This window comes from Gadus chalcogrammus, chromosome 16 (genome assembly GCF_026213295.1).
Source record: "Gadus chalcogrammus isolate NIFS_2021 chromosome 16, NIFS_Gcha_1.0, whole genome shotgun sequence".
NCBI classification, from domain to species: Eukaryota; Metazoa; Chordata; class Actinopteri; order Gadiformes; family Gadidae; genus Gadus; species Gadus chalcogrammus.
In genome coordinates, this window is record NC_079427.1 from 7,713,754 (window position 1) to 7,731,176 (window position 17,423).

At 48.9% G+C, this 17,423-nt stretch overlaps 1 protein-coding gene across 2 annotated transcripts in view; it reads right to left on the minus strand.

The window, feature by feature from the left end:
* Positions 1 to 17,423, minus strand: part of actn4 (actinin, alpha 4) — a 49,368-nt gene that overhangs the window by 3,493 nt on the left and 28,452 nt on the right. The window contains exons 2-19 of one of the 2 annotated variants that reach the window (XM_056610369.1): positions 17,123 to 17,237; positions 15,670 to 15,789; positions 13,146 to 13,232; positions 12,181 to 12,268; positions 11,170 to 11,248; positions 10,896 to 10,977; positions 8,964 to 9,049; positions 7,693 to 7,785; positions 7,377 to 7,502; positions 6,778 to 6,882; positions 5,877 to 6,024; positions 5,442 to 5,592; positions 4,758 to 4,866; positions 4,175 to 4,315; positions 3,607 to 3,789; positions 3,126 to 3,260; positions 2,477 to 2,656; positions 1,589 to 1,735 (exon numbers count right to left, since the gene is read on the minus strand). In XM_056610369.1, the coding sequence (XP_056466344.1) occupies positions 1,589 to 1,735; positions 2,477 to 2,656; positions 3,126 to 3,260; positions 3,607 to 3,789; positions 4,175 to 4,315; positions 4,758 to 4,866; positions 5,442 to 5,592; positions 5,877 to 6,024; positions 6,778 to 6,882; positions 7,377 to 7,502; positions 7,693 to 7,785; positions 8,964 to 9,049; positions 10,896 to 10,977; positions 11,170 to 11,248; positions 12,181 to 12,268; positions 13,146 to 13,232; positions 15,670 to 15,789; positions 17,123 to 17,237 (2,175 nt within the window). Of the gene's footprint in view, positions 1 to 1,588; positions 1,736 to 2,476; positions 2,657 to 3,125; positions 3,261 to 3,606; positions 3,790 to 4,174; positions 4,316 to 4,757; positions 4,867 to 5,441; positions 5,593 to 5,876; positions 6,025 to 6,777; positions 6,883 to 7,376; positions 7,503 to 7,692; positions 7,786 to 8,963; positions 9,050 to 9,796; positions 9,883 to 10,895; positions 10,978 to 11,169; positions 11,249 to 12,180; positions 12,269 to 13,145; positions 13,233 to 15,669; positions 15,790 to 17,122; positions 17,238 to 17,423 lie in introns of both variants that reach the window. The other variant, XM_056610368.1, reaches the window with a different exon arrangement.

Genomic DNA, 17,423 nt, shown 5'->3' on the forward strand with positions numbered 1-17,423 from the left:
ACGAACACCGACCAATGGCAACACGATGGGGATGTGGCGGCGGATGGTAGGCGTGCGACCCGATGGGCATGCATGAAGGTGGAGAGAGAGGATGGACAGACAGAGGGACACAGAGACACAAACATTGATGGGCAGGTACACGACACACACATCCATGGATGTTGACACAATGACCACACCAGCCATTAATGCACTAGAAGTGCACGACTTGTTCTTGATGTCAAATAGACCGCATCAAGTTTGCTCTCGAACTAGCCTTTCAAATTAGAGCAATTGACTGTTAATTATGAGCACGGGATGATAATTAGCTTTATTTCATTCCAACCACAACGAACAACAAGGTCAGGGGTGAGTTAGGCAGGGTTTTGGTACACAGGGTGCGCTGCACCAGGAACACCAGGTGGAGGCATGCAACGAGTGACGTTAGGGTGACTTGTTTACATGGTGGATGCCGTTGATGGAAAGGTGGTTGCTATGGATACACAGGATATACACTGTATGGCCAAAGCCTCAAAGACACCAAAACAAACTTTGCAGAGGTTGCAGAGAACTCTGTGTTCTATACATGGAGACCCATGTATAGAACCCATACACAATGGTGTTCTGCTCCACAGTACACCATTTAGTTTGACTTTTACTGTTGATTTCGTAGGGTTCACCTGTTTGGTGTTGTGTCACCTAAACCGTCCCCCAACCTAACGTGAGAAACCTGCTGATACACCAGTGCTGTAGACCTGTCCCTTCCTCCACTACCCCGTACAACATGGCCGAGTGATGGCTACGTGAGTGATGGCTCACAGAGTGATGGCTACGTGAGTGATGGCTCACAGAGTGATGGCTATGTGTCCCTACAGCGGCCCGTGTCTTCGCATTTCACCTCATGACCTCTGTGCCCCCTGACCCCCATACCGTAATTATACTCACACGCCAGGCTCCTCTCTCAGTCCCTCCCTGAACACATCACATGGTACAACAGCACTGCATTAACTTCACATCACAGATTCACCGTGGATCCACTAATAACCTGCAGTGAGGCTAGCTTCAGATCATCAGTATCAGGTGGGACCGGTGATATCTACCAGACACTGAATGCTAGCGCTCCTTAGCACAATTAGCATCTGGTGGAAACTGGGGTATTAACCAGACACTGAATGATAGCGTATGTTAGCTCTACTAGCATCTGGTGGGGACATGTGGTTTTAACAAGACACTGAATGCTAGCGTTCATTAGCGTAATTAGCATCTGGTGGGACCTGTGGTATTAACCAGACACTGAATGTTAGCCTTCGTTAGCGCTATTAGCATCTGGAGGGACCTTGTAAATAGGATGCCTGAATGCAGGAAAAAATAATCTGCCGTTTGTTCTCAACCCATGACAGCCGAGTCTTTAAATTGTCTGTTTGTTCGTTATTTTATGTGTTCATGTTTGCATTTTAAATAGGCTTAACACATGCCAAAACATTGTTTGCAAGGCATTGTGGGTAAGAGGAACCAAATCGGAGCTCTCCACAGCAACAGCGCGAGTCACGCCCAGCGGCGCGGCGGTGGTGTGACCCGTGACCCGTGACCCCGGGGGCGCGGCCCTGACCTTGTCGAAGTGGTTGAAGGAGGTGCGGTACTCGTGGAGCTGCTCCTGGCTGATGCCCTTGGCGTCGCGGGTCAGGATCTGGTTGTCGATCTCGTTGATGGTCCTGGCGATGGTGGTGAGCAGCTGCTCCCAGCCCACACGCAGGTGCTGCGGGGGGGGGAGAGAGAGGTGAGTGGGACCGCTGGGGAATGGGGGGGCCGCCTAGTGGTGGGTCGGTGTAAACGCCATCGGGTCTTTTGTGTTCGTCTGTGCGATGCGGTGCGGTGAACCACTATGTTTGTGTGCGTTTCACGTTCAGAAAGAGAGTGAGTGTGTGTAAAAGCACCTTTGTCAGTGTGTGTGTGTGACGCCAAGGGTGCAGGCGGTGTACTTGTTGTGTATGTGTGTATGTTATGCGCGTGTCTCTCGGTTACATCAATGGCGTAAAATGTGTACTGGTTGTGTATGTGTATGTCTGTAAGCGAGTTACCTCCAAGATGTAGGCGGTGTACTTGTTGTGTAGATGTGCAGATCTGTATACGAGTGCGTGTGTGTGTGTGTGTGTAACATGTGTGTATCTCTGTTACCTTAAAGGCGTGAAAGATTTACTCGTTTTTTAATGTGTAAATCTATAAGTGTGTTACTGTGTGTGTGTGTGTGTGTGTGTGTGTGTTACTGTGTGTGTGTGTTACTGTGTGTGTGTGTGTGTGTTACTGTGTGTGTGTGTTACTGTGTGTGTGTGTGTGTGTGTTACTGTGTGTGTGTGTTACTGTGTGTGTGTGTGTTACTGTGTGTGTGTGTGTGTTACTGTGTGTGTTACTGTGTGTGTGTGTGTGTGTGTGTGTGTGTGTGTGTGTGTGTGTGTGTGTGTGTGTGTGTGTGTGTGTGTGTGTGTGTGTGTGTGGTTACCTCCATGGTGTAGGCGGTGTACTTGTTGTCGAAGATGAGCGCCTCCTGGATGAGCTGGTGGTCTCCCTCCAGCCGGTCGATGTGGGGCTTGTACTCGATGATGCTCTGCTCGTACTCCCGGAGGTGAGTCAGCTGGTCCTCCAGCGTGCCGTTCATCTCGATGGATATCCGGCCGATCTCCTACAACACAGCGGGGGCTGAGGGTTAGAGGGGGGGTGGGGTCTCTGGAGGTGGTGGGGGGGGGGGGGTTGTTCCAGGTGGGGTATGGTAGAGGTTAGGGTTAGACGGGACTGAAGGGCTTTTTCTCTCGCCCGAGGGATTTCACTCGTTCCTTTGTTGTCATACCTCTGGGCGGTTTCAAACCCCTTTGGGGACTTTTATTTTCTTAAGATTCGAGGTCACACCTACCTCTCTGCTGTGTTATTTCAGTTCATCCAACATATAACCAACCAATTGCACTTTGTTTTTCTACTTTGAGTGAAAATATTATCATTTTTTATTTGAATTGTATAGAATCTTTTGTATTGACTCGAAATTGTAGGAATCAATAAGGTTGCTTAAAGTGTCTGCTAGATTTAATAAAAGTAATGTTTAAAAAAGGTTAACGTGGACCCCAAAAACCGCCCGTCCCCATTGGTCGGCGCCTCACCTCCATCTTGGTCTGGATCCAGGGCCCCACCATGTTGGCCTGGGTGGCGAACTGGCGTCGCAGGTGGTCGTTGGACTGCTGCTTGGCCAGCTCCTCCTGCAGGGCCTGGTCCCTCTGGGGCACCAGCCGCTGCACCTACACACACACACAGACAGACAGGCGTCATTAACCATGGAGAGGTCACGGCTGCAGTAGCAGAGTCCCACCACCAGGTGGAGACAATGAAACACTGGATGAATGGGATAGAAAATCTTTGGTCTGTTTGTGTAAAAAAACGATGTATACTTTATAACAGGAAGTATACCTCGTCAAACCAAGCAATAGAATTATTTAACGAGTAGATATCCATACTTTCCTACTTTGTTCCTACCCCTTGTCTCAGTCTATTCCAGTACGATGACATCATCATCACATTCTACCCTCCGTCCGTACTCGTGAAGTTCATTAAGGCCTCTGGGACCAGGCCCGCGGGGCCACCCACCTTCTCCCACTTGCTGTCGATGCTCTCCGGGGTGATGGAGGTGTAGGGGTTGGTCCCTGACAGGTTGATGCCGTTGTGCTGGGCGATCTTCTGCACCTCCGCCTGGATGGCCTGGATGGCCTCCCGCTCCTTGTTGGCGTCCGGCAGGGTGGACTTGAACTGCTCGTGGGCTGTGATCAGGCCCTGGAGGCGGGAGGGGAGAAGAGGTGGGAGGGGTTTATGGACGGAAGTGGGCGGGGCTTAAAGGGTGAAGGGGCAGGGTTTGTCGGGGAGGTGGGCGGGAATAGAATCTCGGAAGGTTCCAAAAGAAGGTTCCAAAATTACATACACGTAAAAATCTAAAGCCGTTACCCTATGAGTGAAACATGGCGCATGTCCTCAACCTCATGCATGCTTTCATGATGACTAAAGGGTATTTATTGCAGAGTACCCGAGATCACAGTCTTTCAGAACTAGTGGCGGCACTAATGCCCTTTAAATCATCACTAGAGTTTAGTCAGAAGAGGAGTAAATCCTGATGACCCCGTGCGAGCGGTTCCCTTGCGTGGTCCCGTGTTGCCATGGCTACCTGGATCTCCTCGATGTTGTGGACGATGAACATGTCCTGCAGGTCCTCCATGGCGCCCTCCATCCAGTTGTTGAACGGCGCCGCCCTCTTGGCGTACTCCAGGTACAGCTCGTCTATGGACTCCAGCTGCTTCTCTGTCCTCTGGGGGAGCACAGCAGGGTCAACCACGGCCTCATCAGCTCACCCACCAATTACAGACCAATTAACCAATCATAGAGTCGTTAACCAATCATTAACTCACTAACCAATAATTAACACATTGACACATTGCACGTACAAGTATTTTGGTGAAAAACTGAAAAAAGGAAGTCATATATATGAAGAACGAAGAGGAAGTGAGCGTTCTGGTCGCAGAGCCACAGATATAAATGGAGAAGGAGAGGTAGAGAGAAAGAAATAAATAAAGAACAAATGGAGACTATTAGAGAGAGAGAAAGATAAAGAGGAAGAGAGTATCGGAGAAAAAGATGGAGAGATTGACGGAATGAGAGACAGAGACAGAGACAGAGAGACAGAGCGAGAGAGAGAGAGAGAGACAGAGGTAGAGAGCGAGGTAGAGACTAAGGGAGAGAGAGAGTTGTACCTCCAGTGACTCTCTGCGGTTCTGGGTCAGGGAGCCCAGGCTGTCCCACTGTTCACAGATGTTCTGACAGCGAGCGTTCACACTGGGGGAGTCGTAGTAGTCCAGCTCACTGTGGACACACACACACCTTTATTAACATGCCTGAACCAACCATTCCATCAAGGTTAGCCCCCACAGCCTTAGACTACAGGCTCTAGGTTTGTAGTGTTACACAGGAGATGGGGCTGAAGGAGACTGCCAGTTTAGGTTATGGGGTGTCACATGACAGGGCTGTCATGGAAGTAAAGGTTTCTACTTCCTGCGGTCTTACCCGACAGTCAGGTGATAAAGGTTTCTACTTCCTGCGGTCTTACCAGACAGTCAGGTGATAAAGGTTTCTACTTCCTGCGGTCTTACCAGACAGTCAGGGGATAAAGGTTTCTACTTCCTGCAGTCTTACCAGACAGTCAGGGGATAAAGGTTTCTACTTCCTGCGGTCTTACCAGACAGTCAGGGGATAAAGGTTTCTACTTCCTGCGGTCTTACCAGACAGTCAGGTGATAAAGGTTTCTACTTCCTGCGGTCTTACCAGACAGTCAGGTGATAAAGGTTTCTACTTCCTGCGGTCTTACCAGACAGTCAGGTGATAAAGGTTTCTACTTCCTGCTGTCAGGTGGTAGAGGTTTCTACTTCCTGCGGTCTTACTTGAGTTCCTGTGCGATGGCGGCGATCTGCTCCACGCGGTCCTGGTGTGCGGCCAGGTCGCTCTCGAAGGCCTCGTGTTTCCGTAGCAACGCCTTGACCTCCGACAGAGTGGCGGTGGCGTAGTCCTTCTGGGTCAGCATGGCCTCCTTACCTACACACACACACACACACACACGCACATTAAAGATCGAGCACGTAAATGGGATCCAACAGGCAGTGAGTGTAGTGTGTGTGTTTTGTCTTTGCATATGCACATAAAGGTGTGCGTGTGTGTACTTGTGTGTTACCTTCGATCTTCTGAGTGTTGTTTTTTAATTTGTGTTGCGTGTGTGTGTGTTTGTGTGTGCGTGTGTTTCTATGTGTTTGTGTGTGTATGTTTGTGCGTGTGTTTCTATGTGTTTGTGTGTGTATTTCTATGTTTGTGTGTGTTCTCACCATCGGTCCAGGCCTCGTGGATGGTGGCCTTCTGGCGGAACTTCTCCGCCAGGTGGTCGAGTCTCTCCAGACGGCGGATCTCGTTGAGCAGCCACTCCTCGTAGCCTTTCTCCGCGCCCTCCAGCGCGTGCCACGACCCGTTGATGTCCTGGAGAGAGAGCACAGCTAGCCGTGAGCTAGCGGTAGCAGCCGGCTAATGCTAGCAGTGCGTCGTGAGCTAGTCCTCGGTCAAACTCAGCGAGTTAAAGTTCGATAAGTAACGGGATAGGATGTTACTAGGGATCGACCGATATATCGGTCGGCCGATATTATCGGCCGATATTCGCGTTTTTTACGTGTATCGTATTGGCCGATGCGCGGCAGATTTTCGCGTTTTTTTTTTTATTTTTATTTTTTACTTGTTCTACCTCACCTGTTTTTAATATTTGTTAAATATTGTTCATCTACTTGTTCTTACTTGATCTACCTCACCTGTTTTTATTATTTGTTAAATATTGTTCATCTACTTGTTCTTACTTGTTCTACTTCACCAAGTTCAATAAATGTTTCTTTAAAAAAAAAAAAATAATAATAATCGGGTCACGAAAATCGGTATCGGCGTATCGGCTAAGGCTGATGAAAAAATATCGGTATCGGCACTAAAAAATCGGAATCGGTCGATCCCTAGATGTTACTAATCCAAACTAAGGGTTAAGGGACCGGTTCTCACACACACACACACACACACACACACACACACACACACACACACACACACACACACACACACACACACACACACACACACACACACACACACACACACACACACACACACACACACACACACACACACACACCGTGTGCCATGCAGGAGCTCCCCTACGGTCCTGTAGGGGGGGGGTTCTCGGGGGGTACTTACGGACACCATGCGCCCCTCTGAGGGCATGAAGGCGGGTCTGTTGCTCAGCCTCAGCTTGGTCTGCAGGGTGTTGAAGTTGATCTCCAGCTGGCACTTCTCCTGGACCTAGGGACACGGAGCAGGGTCAGAGGTCAACACCTCCGAACTACAACCCGGGACAGGTACACTGTTCAAAGCGTACATAATGAAAGGCTTGATATTATAGGTCGAACAGTTCACAATTATATATATTACTGTTTTAGGTTCACAGTTTTCGGTAAGGGGGATGACAAGCTCCCCTAAAAATGTTCTATGTATCTTTCTATCGATCTATTTTCAATGATCATTCAAGTCAAAAGGTGGTTTGTACATTGTGTTTGTGTCTCCGTTCAATTGCACCTGTGCCCTAGCGCTATTTATGAGCATGTGAGAAAATGCACTTTCATAGACGACTAAACACCAAGTAAGAAAACCGAATCCTACGTGGAGGACATCACATCACAGCCTGGTAATATCAGCAGGTAGAGCTCGCTGTTACAGGAGGAGCTCGAATAGTCGGTTGGTGAAGGGCGTGTGTGTGTGCGCGCGTGTGTGTGTTTGCGTCTCTCTCTCTAGGCTACCTTGGGGGGCTTGTGGACCCGGCGGTAGTCTCTGAAGTCCTCCAGCTTCTGCTGCATCTCGGCCATGGTCTTCTCTGGGGCCCGGTTCTCCAGCCAGGGGATGGTCCGACGGATCCATTCCAGAAGCTGGAGCCGAGGGACGGGGGGAGGAGAGGGGGGGGGGGGAGAGAGTGACAGGGAGCCAGAGTGTTATTAGTAGGTACTCCCAGGTTCACCATTTGTGTGTGTGTGTGTGTGTGTGTGTGTGTGTGTGTGTGTGTGTGTGTGTGTGTGTGTGTGTGTGTGTGTGTGTGTGTGTGTGCCCATCAGTACTCACATCACTGGCCAGCTTCTCGTAGTCCTCCATCAGGTGCTCGTTCTCCTGGTTGACGGCCAGCACTTTGCAGATACGATTGGCAGCCGTCTCAGCCTATCACAGAGCAGATCCCTGAGTCAGGTGTGCGTCGCTTCGTTTAAACACACAAACCCATTTAGTACCAAAACAATAAATTAGGCTATCCTAGCTTCATGTCACAACCCAAGGCAAGCAATTAACCTCTGTTAAAATAACATAACTTCCCTTTCCAACCATAGCCTGTTTGTTAGTGTTCCTACAGAGGCCTTCTTTGTCTCTACAACCCGTCTAAACCCTGGGGAACTTGTGGAAAACTCACAACTCACACGCAAGCAGTGAAAATATCCATTCAACACGCACAAAAGGCCTGAGCCATCGGGGTTATGAACACAAAATCCACTCCTTTCTGCGCGGTCCACGCCGTCTACCGGCCAGTGAACCCTATCCCATGCTGCGTCGGGCCGCCGGTTAGTTCTCACAGTGCCAGTCCATCACTCGTGGGGTCCATCACAGTATAATCACTCGGTTGCGTGGGTTTCAAACTCCATGCGTCACCTGCCCCAGCCCAGGAGCAAGCTGTGGTAGGTCTAGTTACATGTTACGCTGCGGTGGTCCCGCTGGCTTTTGGGGGGGGGGGGGGGGGCTAGCAGGGGTACAACGCTACGGTACCCCTGCAATTCAGAAAGACACCCCGTCTCTGCAGCATCTCCGGTACGGACGCGCCTCCCACAAAGCCTCTTCAGGGGGGGGGGTCGCAGCAGACAGAGCATTCATTTAAACATGAGGTTGGGTGCTGGCTGAACAACTCCGGTAACGTTCCTCCCCATAAACGCATCACAGAACAAACTCATTGAATAGAAATAGCAAAACAGACTACAACAAAACCTAATAAGAAACATTGGATTCGAAGCAAAACATTGGATGATGAAACAATGGGTGTTAGTGGCTGAAAGTGTACTGAGCTGACCTTAAACAGAGTTCCTCACAGTAGTACGTACCGGCACTAACAACACTCATAATAATGCTAAGAATATGTCTGGATGAGTCGTTCTGTACTGGGAGCCTACGGTGGGAAACTCTGCTCTGGTCTGTAGAAAGTAAGTCTTGAAATAGGAGGATCCATGGAATAGTTTCTATGGCTAGGAGATATTCCATGGCTCCATAGAAAGTGTTTTGTTTTGTGGAGGTTTGTTTGATGCCTCTAAGTGAGGTTGGCTGGGTGGGGTCAGTGGTCGGAGAGGGGTGGGGCTCACCTTCTGAGCGCCAGAGAAGGCATGATAGAAGCAGGACACGTAGGTCATGATGGCCTTCTCATCGGGCCTCAGTGTACCCACGATGTCTACACACAGCCGAGCGACCAGCAGCAGGGCGAGAGAGGCCAGTTTAAATAGAGACAGGGAGAGAGAGAGAGAGAGAGAGAGAGAGAAAAAGAGGTTGAAGCCAAAGCCACCCAAAGCTAGTAGAATCCCCTTGGCCCGGAAGCGGAACAGGGGCGAGACAGCCGATTGGACAGGGGGCGGGGCTTGGTAGCTCCGCCCACCTGTCCTCACTTCCAGAGCTGCAGGTACCCTGAAAAAGCAGGTCCGAGTGGTGGTTGCCTGGGAGAGGAGGGCTATTATGGGATGCCCTGGGGCGGAAGAGGAGGAGACGATTTGTGAAGGGAGGAAGAAGAGCAAGGCCTGAGGAAGAGAACTTTGAGTCCAGCACTCTGGGCTGAGACGGGCACGCACACACACACCCACTAAAATAGTTGAGCTCCTTTTGTTATTAACATTTATATATATTTTACTTGTGGTCTTGGGCAAATACGGTACGATAAAGTAAATGCCATCCATTTTTATCCATTATCTACACACCACATCGCCATGGATACGTTTAGCGCCTCGGCGAGCAGAGAAAGTGTGTGAGTGAGTGAGTGATTGAGGGAGTTTGTGTGAGTGCGTGTGCGCGCACGTCCCAACCCCGCCCGTAGCCTGCTGCGGCACTGAGGAGCGGCGGACATTCAGCCGTGCTGGGAAAGGCCTTCAGCACATGGTTGTTAGTACCAGGGGGTCACAGGTCAAGGGTCACAGGGGTCAAAGGGTACCTTCTGGGCTCCAGAGAATGCATGGTAGAAACTGGACACATAGGTCATTATGGCTTTCTCATCGGGACGAGCCGTGTTGACAATGTCTACGGAGCAGGGGGCAAGCAGGAGTGTTATGTACACGTACATACACACACACACAAACAAACACACACACACACACAGGAGACGTTCATAGACACACACACACACATTGGATACGTACATAGACACACACACACACATTGGACACACACACATTGGACACGTACATAGACGCACACATTGGACAAGTACATACACACACATTGGACACACACACATTAGACAAGAACATTGAAAATCACAGATTGGTCACACACACATTTGACATACATAGAAACACACACACATGAAAACACACACACATTAGATACGAACATAGACACACACTAGACGCGTACATAGACACACACACATTGACAGGCAGTTCAGGATTACTCACAAGGTACAGAACAACAGATGAGACATGCCAACGTACATTTAACTACCGAACACACACACAGCTAAATATAGTCATCAGGGCTTTAAACGCAGCAAAACAATGTTTATAGAAGATGAGACGCAGACAATACAGTCAGACACAGACGGGTCAGACAGACGGTTCAGACATAGAGCAGGTCAAACATAGAGCAGGTCAACCATGGAGCTGGTCCTGTGGATGGAAAATAGTCAGTGGAAGAGGAGAGGGAGGGGCGGTGAATGTGGGAGAGGAGAAGGGTGGAGGGAGAGGAGGAGGAGGGAGCAAGTTTGATGCTCTTCCAAGTGACCAGGAGCTCTCCTTCCTCCTGCCATTTTAACATGCACACCCTCTCACGCACTCTCACCCTCTCTCAGAGTAATAGTCCTAGCATGTGTTGAGCTGGACACACACACACACACACACACACACACACACACACACACACACACACACACACACACACACACACACACACACACACACACACACACACACACACACACACACACACACACACACACACACACACACTTGAAAATGACATGTAAATACAGGATTTCGTGACAGTGTTCCAGTTTATATGACGGTGTCTTCACAAACACACGCAGATTAACGTACCTTCTGCGTCCATCATCTTGGGAATGTCAAGGTACTTCTCGGCCACTTCGAAGGCGTTGTTCAAATTGGTCAAAGGGTCGTCCTGAAACAACCAATCACAGTGTAAGAAAACAGCAGGCTGGCCAATCCAATAACAACTTTCATTTGATGTTCAAAGTGAAATAAAGTTCAGGAGTGGTTAAGTGAAAGACTTCCATTACAAACATTGTTGTCCTGATTTCAATTCATCTAATAAACTGTCGGTCTGTCTCTGTGTCTGTGTGTTCCCACGCACCTTCCTAAGCTTATCATAGTCGATGAGCTCAGGTCTGTGTCTGTGGATCAGAGCGTTGAAGGCAAGACCATCCTTCCAGCTGTTGGAAATGGAGAAAGAGACAGAAGACACACACACACACGTCAGATGGGGGCATCATTAATTTACAGCTGGCACTGTATGCTAGTATCCCTTCAACGTTCATAAACATATAACTAACTAGAGCACTAGAAGAGTCCTCTTCACCACTGGAGGGCAGTCTTTAGCCAGAGACAGCCAGAGTACTGCTGCAGTATTATTCAAAGCAAGGCGTGGATATTTCTACCCCTTCATCAGTGTAATCTGTAGCATAAAGATATTGTTTATGGTGCCAACATGGAGTGTTTCTGAGTCAGCAGTACCAAATATGTTGGCTCGTGTGTGTGTTTTTCTGTGCTTGCATGCAAGTGTTTGGGAGGCTGTGTGTGCTTGCATGGGATTGTATTTGTGAGATTGTGTGTGTGCCCGCTTGTGCTTGTGCTTGTGCTTACGGCCACACAGAACGCGTTACGCACGTTAGAGGCGTAGAAAATCTGCATTTCTGCATGGAGAACCATTGGTCTAGGCGGGTAGATGCGTTAAGACGCACTAAAGCAGCGCGTTAGGCGCGTTAAGACGCATTTAACGCCCCTAAATAACGCGCCCAACGCACCTACAAAATCAAAAAATGATCTCAGCCTTGTTTGTGGAGCAAAAGAAAAGTAGATAAGATTTGGGCGGGCTCATCTAGCTGCGTAGGCGCGTTGAACCATTTTTGTGACACACAATGATCAAGTGTCAGGTTAGGCGTGTTACACGCGTAATCTTACACGCGTAACGCGTTCAGTGTGGCCGTACCTTAAGTGTGTGCGTATCCAGATGTGGAAGCAAAATTTTCGGTTTTGTGCAAGCGCATGTATTAATGCGTGTGTATGCGTTTAGCCTGCTGTGGAAGTGTGAGTGCAAGTGTGTGTTTAGCCTGCTATGGAAATGTTTGTGTGCATGTGTGTTTACCTGATGTGGAAGTTCTGGACATTGACGTTCTTGTAGGGAGCCGTCTTCCTCTGGCACCACAACAGAAGACCCTCCTTCGCAGAGGTCTCTGCAGACAAGAGGGGGATGGAGGAGAGGAAAGAGAGGGAGAAAGGGGGAGGAAGAAGCAGAAGAGAAAAGACGGGGAGAGGGAGAAAGAAGAGATCAGTGGGAAGGATAGAGGGGGGAGGGAAACAGAGAGGGACCAAAAGAACAAAAAATTAAAAAACATTACAGCATGTTCTTTCATTATTGCAGGAAGACATGACCTCTGCAACAGAGTTTATTTAAAGGGTATATCAATTTGCGGGGTCCACCATTTAGTAGTGCTATGTTGTCAGGTAGACCACTAGCACTGACAACCAACATCCGGTGACCATGTTCCCATAGTACATCTATTCAACTCTATTCCCCATCCGAGGAGATCTAATTAAACAGCTGTGTGTGTGGGTGTGCATGCATGGAGGGCTGTGTACATCTGTGTGCGTCTGTGTGGGTGTGTACATCTGTGTGTGTGGCAAGTGACATCCCTTTGGTCCAATCGGACTGCAGAACTGCAGTAGCGCGTGTATCAGTCCAGATGGCGCTGTTCCTACAATTTCACTTCTACCAACTCTTAAGTTAATGTTGTACAGTAGGCGTAGCAGCCTCTCATTGTTTTAACCAAAAAGGTCACTGGTTCATGGATACAAATCCTACAGTAAAAACAGGCTGAGGTGCTTCACGCCAAACGGAAAAGTTCTGGGTTCGATCCCCAATGTTGGCAGGCAACATGTCTTCACCCTTGTCTTAGAGGCCCCAACCCTGCCTGCTCTGGGAGGACTGGATGGATCTGATTCACCGTCAGGCGCTTTAGGTAGAAGCACCTGCTTAACAACTGAAGAGTGAATATAATAAAACCCAGACAGTGGGGGGGGAGGGGGGTCAGTGTCATGTAGGGCTGGTACCGTCTACGGAGATGTCCTGGATGGCGAAACGCAGGATGATGGTCCAGATCATTCCCAGGGTCATCTTGGCGTTCCCGTCCACGATTTCTGTGCACGTCCGGAGGGAAGAGAGAGCAGACAGTTGGTCAAAACACACAACCCACCTCTGATTTCCATTTTCTAAGCCTTAAAACACAACGAGGGCCGAGGGCCGAGCACCTGGGGCAGGGGGCAGATTTGGGCATATGGGCTGGTCTACCAGCAATGACGACACAGGGGTTTGTATTCCAGTGTCGTCATCCACAGACGCCATCGTTCTGGGTTGCCCCCCCCCCCCGGATAGAATTCATTAAATCTAATCTGGATAACTTTGAGACATTTAAATCTATAAAGACATTTAAATCTATAAAATCTTTTTTGTGGCGGTATTTAGTGTGGAGTTATTGATGTATTTAGTAAGCAGCTGCGAAATACGCTCGATAACGTGCATAAAAACCGCCCCAGGGCTATTCGAGGGGCTTGTTTTCACAACATTATCCCTTATATTATATTCTCAGATTACAGAATGTTTGACAAAACCCCCCCAGATTTGCATTCAACACCTCGGGTGATTACAGAACAGATTAACGACGCTCTAATGTAGCGATCCAGCCAACAGTCTTATCATCGCCTAGTCCTTCACACACATTCCCCCAATTAACACACTCGTTAGACAGAGACAGAGGGGGTGAGAGAAGAGGGGGAGGAGAAGGGGAGGGTACTGGGGAGAGGAGAGGGGAGAGTACGAGGAGAGAGGAGAGGGGAGAGTACGAGGAGAGAGGAGAGGGGAGGGGAGTGTACTGGGGGAGAGGGAGGGATGAGGGGAGATGAGGGAGGAGTGTACTAGGGTAGAGAGAAGAGGGGCGATGGGAGTGTACTAGGGCAGAAAGGAATATACTAAGGGCCAGAGGAGAGGAGTAGGGGAGAGGGACTAGGGGAGAGACTCTCTCCTCTCATCATAGAGAGATGAGAGGAGAGGAGAGAGGAGTAGGGGAGAGAGATGAGGGGAGAGACTCTCTCCTCTCATCATAGAGAGATGAGAGGAGAGAGGAGTAGGGGAGAGAGATGAGGGGAGAGGACCGACGAGGAGAATGGTAGTTTAATGTTTCCTCTCTACTATAAACAAGCTCTGCTCTGGGATAGAACAGAGGTCCTTGACCAGTCCCCTAAATCACAAAGCTGTGGCTGTGTCTTTGTTGAACACACGCACACACATTCACACTCATGCACACCGACCTGGATATCGAGCCCCATCACCTCGTACTGCACCCAAGTGTGCGCACACACACACACACACACACACACACACACACGCTAACCATGAACAGATAGCCCACAGAAGGTCACCAGTTGGAAAAAGAGCAGAGTTACTGGAAGGAAAGTATTGAGAGAAGAAACAGGCCAGTCCAGCAAGAGGATGTAATGCGTCTACTAGAGTCATATGTTAACGCCGTACAAGTTTTAATCTAAAGTCCGCTTATTTTAATATACACGTCAGTGAATCACTATGAGTCTATGTAATAAACTATGTTAATAGTAAAGGTTGCGACAATGAGCCTACGGACTACTGCATGTTACCAATATATGTGTTAATAATTTACATAGACCACTATACGTTTCATTTAATACACCGTTGTATGTCTCTGGACCGCTATAGGTCACAGGTAAAGAAGACAGACGGACAAAAGGTTTTGGAGGGAAATTAATCGTATATTATCTCCCAAACACTACCTTGAATTTAAGGAATTTTGTGCGGTATGTTCCATTAAACAATAAAGCATACATTCCAACATGGAAACCTAACTTCACCTCCAAAGATGATAACCTGGTCGAGGGAGACGTTTGATGAAGAAATCTAAAGTTCAAAACCCAGTGGACTCCAAGGCAATGCTACATACCTGACCCGAAGATATCACACCCATAAGCTGCTCCAACCTTTTTTTTTTGTGCATCCATTATTTTAACAGGATTGTGAATGACAATATTTGAAAGAGCAGAAAAATATCTGACCCCAAGAAATAACTGTGGAAAGACTCCTCTGATGTTTTGAGGGTGATTTGCCCAGAGCCAAAATGGCTGACGCTAGAGAATGCATAAAATGTGCACACCACTGCATACTGGACACTACCCTAGGCTCATTTGTTATTGGTTGTGTATTCACGCCGTGGACACGCACACACACCCGTGTTATTAAGTGGTGCGGTCAACGACCTCCGTCCAACCTGGGAGACAGAGAGAGGGTGTGTATGTGCAACTGTTTGTGTATGTGAGACTGTGTGTGTGAGAGATGTTGGCCCAATCCCATTTCTACCCCTTACCCCTTCCCCTTCCCCTTCCCCCTTGTTTTGAAGGGGTAAGGGGAAGGGGTAAGGGGGAGGGGTAAGGGGAAGGGGTAAGGGGGAGGGGTAAGGGGGAGGGGTAAGGGGAAGGGGTAAGGGGGAGGGGTAAGGGGTAGAAGTGGGATTGGGCCGTTGTGTGCTTGTTTGCGTGTTACTCAGCCACTGACCCTCAGCGCCGATGGACACCAGCTTGACTCCTTTGCTGGCGATGAAGTCCAAGGCTTTGTTGACGTTGTTGATCTTGTGGACCCTCATCTTTCCACGCTCTGGCTTGGGTAACCGCTCACCTACAAAACACACACAGAAAACACACACACACACACACAAGTGCTCAGACACACAGGATACAGGAATGCAAGGTGGACAGCATTGAGTGAATGAGAGCCAGCGGTGACTGGGGGAAAGCGTGTTTTCCACGGCCTCAGCAGAATGTCTGCCGTTCACCACAGAGCCCAGATACCTGCTGGTCCACATGCCTGGGCCCGGTCTCTACCCCACAGGACATGCCAGGGTTTTCTCTCTGGTTCCGAGCCCGTCAGCGTTCAATAGCGGTTGTGACATTGGCCACCGCTAACACAAACACAGCTAGAACTAAAAACCCAACATGTGTTCTTGTTCATATTTTGTGGGTTGGTGAATGAAGTCGGGGCTGTGGTAGGGGAGAGAAAGCCGTGCCACTATAAGAACGCAGGTCAGAGTCGAAGCCCCGTCGCTACAAGACGTATCGCTGTCGTGGTGAGCCTGCTCGTGGCACCCGATCCAGGTCAGTGTACCGCTCTGCAGTGCGGCTCCCTAGCGATGCTGCAGTCTCTAATTGGAGCGGCTGACTTGATTAATTAGCACACCAGCCTAACAAGCTAGGCTCAGGTGTTGCGAACAGCAGGTGAAACCTGATTGAATAAAGGTTAGAGACAAGTTGCTACCAGGGTTTGGCTCCGTCATCACCGACAATGCAGGAAGAATAAAGTGATTGACAGCTCACTTGCCCGCCCCTAACCTGTTCCGCATTGTGAGATTTCTTTGTAAAATTATATGTTGTTTGGTTATAAACATCCCAGACAATAAGCTCACGTGACAGACATCCAAAACCAGTGCCAAGACTTGGGTAGAAGATGCAAGTTGAAGAGTAGATCTTCTAATATGCTTTGCCTGCCGACTGTTAAGTTGCCTTGGATGAAAGTGTTTGCTAAATTACTTAATGTAGTATAAATGTTAAACACACGAGTTAATTTGGTTGATTTGACAGAAAATTGTTCCGATACAACCATTAGAATCAATCAATGTCTTGGGGTAATTTCAGTGTAAAGAGACCCAAGCCGTGGAGAAACATTTTGACAGGCACCATTTAAAACCTTTAGTCTTTTAAGCTTTCATGCTTTGATGGTTCTTCGCTGCCCTACTTGTATGGTCGCGTTGGGAAAAAGCGTGTGCTAAATGACAGAATGTAATATTGTTCAGTTACAACCGTCAATGTTCGACATCTTAATGCCCAGCTGGAGTAGAATGCCGGTTTGAGAAGGGGTCCCAGGAAGGCCCACTGTCAGGCTACGCATATCGTCTGGACGGCCCGTGCAGGACCCAGCAGGCTGGGGGAGAGCTAGGGGACGGGGGAGAGCTTACCCGATATGACCTCCAGCAGCAGCATGAGTTTGAGGCCATCTCGGAAGTCCTCCTCGATGCTGTCTATCTGCGTGCCGGCCTTGCGCAGGTGCGAGTTGCACCATGCGGTGAAGGTCTGAAAAACAAGACAAACGCAGGAAATTCACTTTAATTATATAGGAATTTATTTGTTGTTTTTTGAATGTCCCGCTTTGAATCGACGAATAAAAGTAGATTTGAATTCAATCGGCAGGAAGGGGGGTCTGCGGAGAGGTCGCTGTGACAGCACGGGAAGTGACAACACAGGAAACAGGAAGTTGCC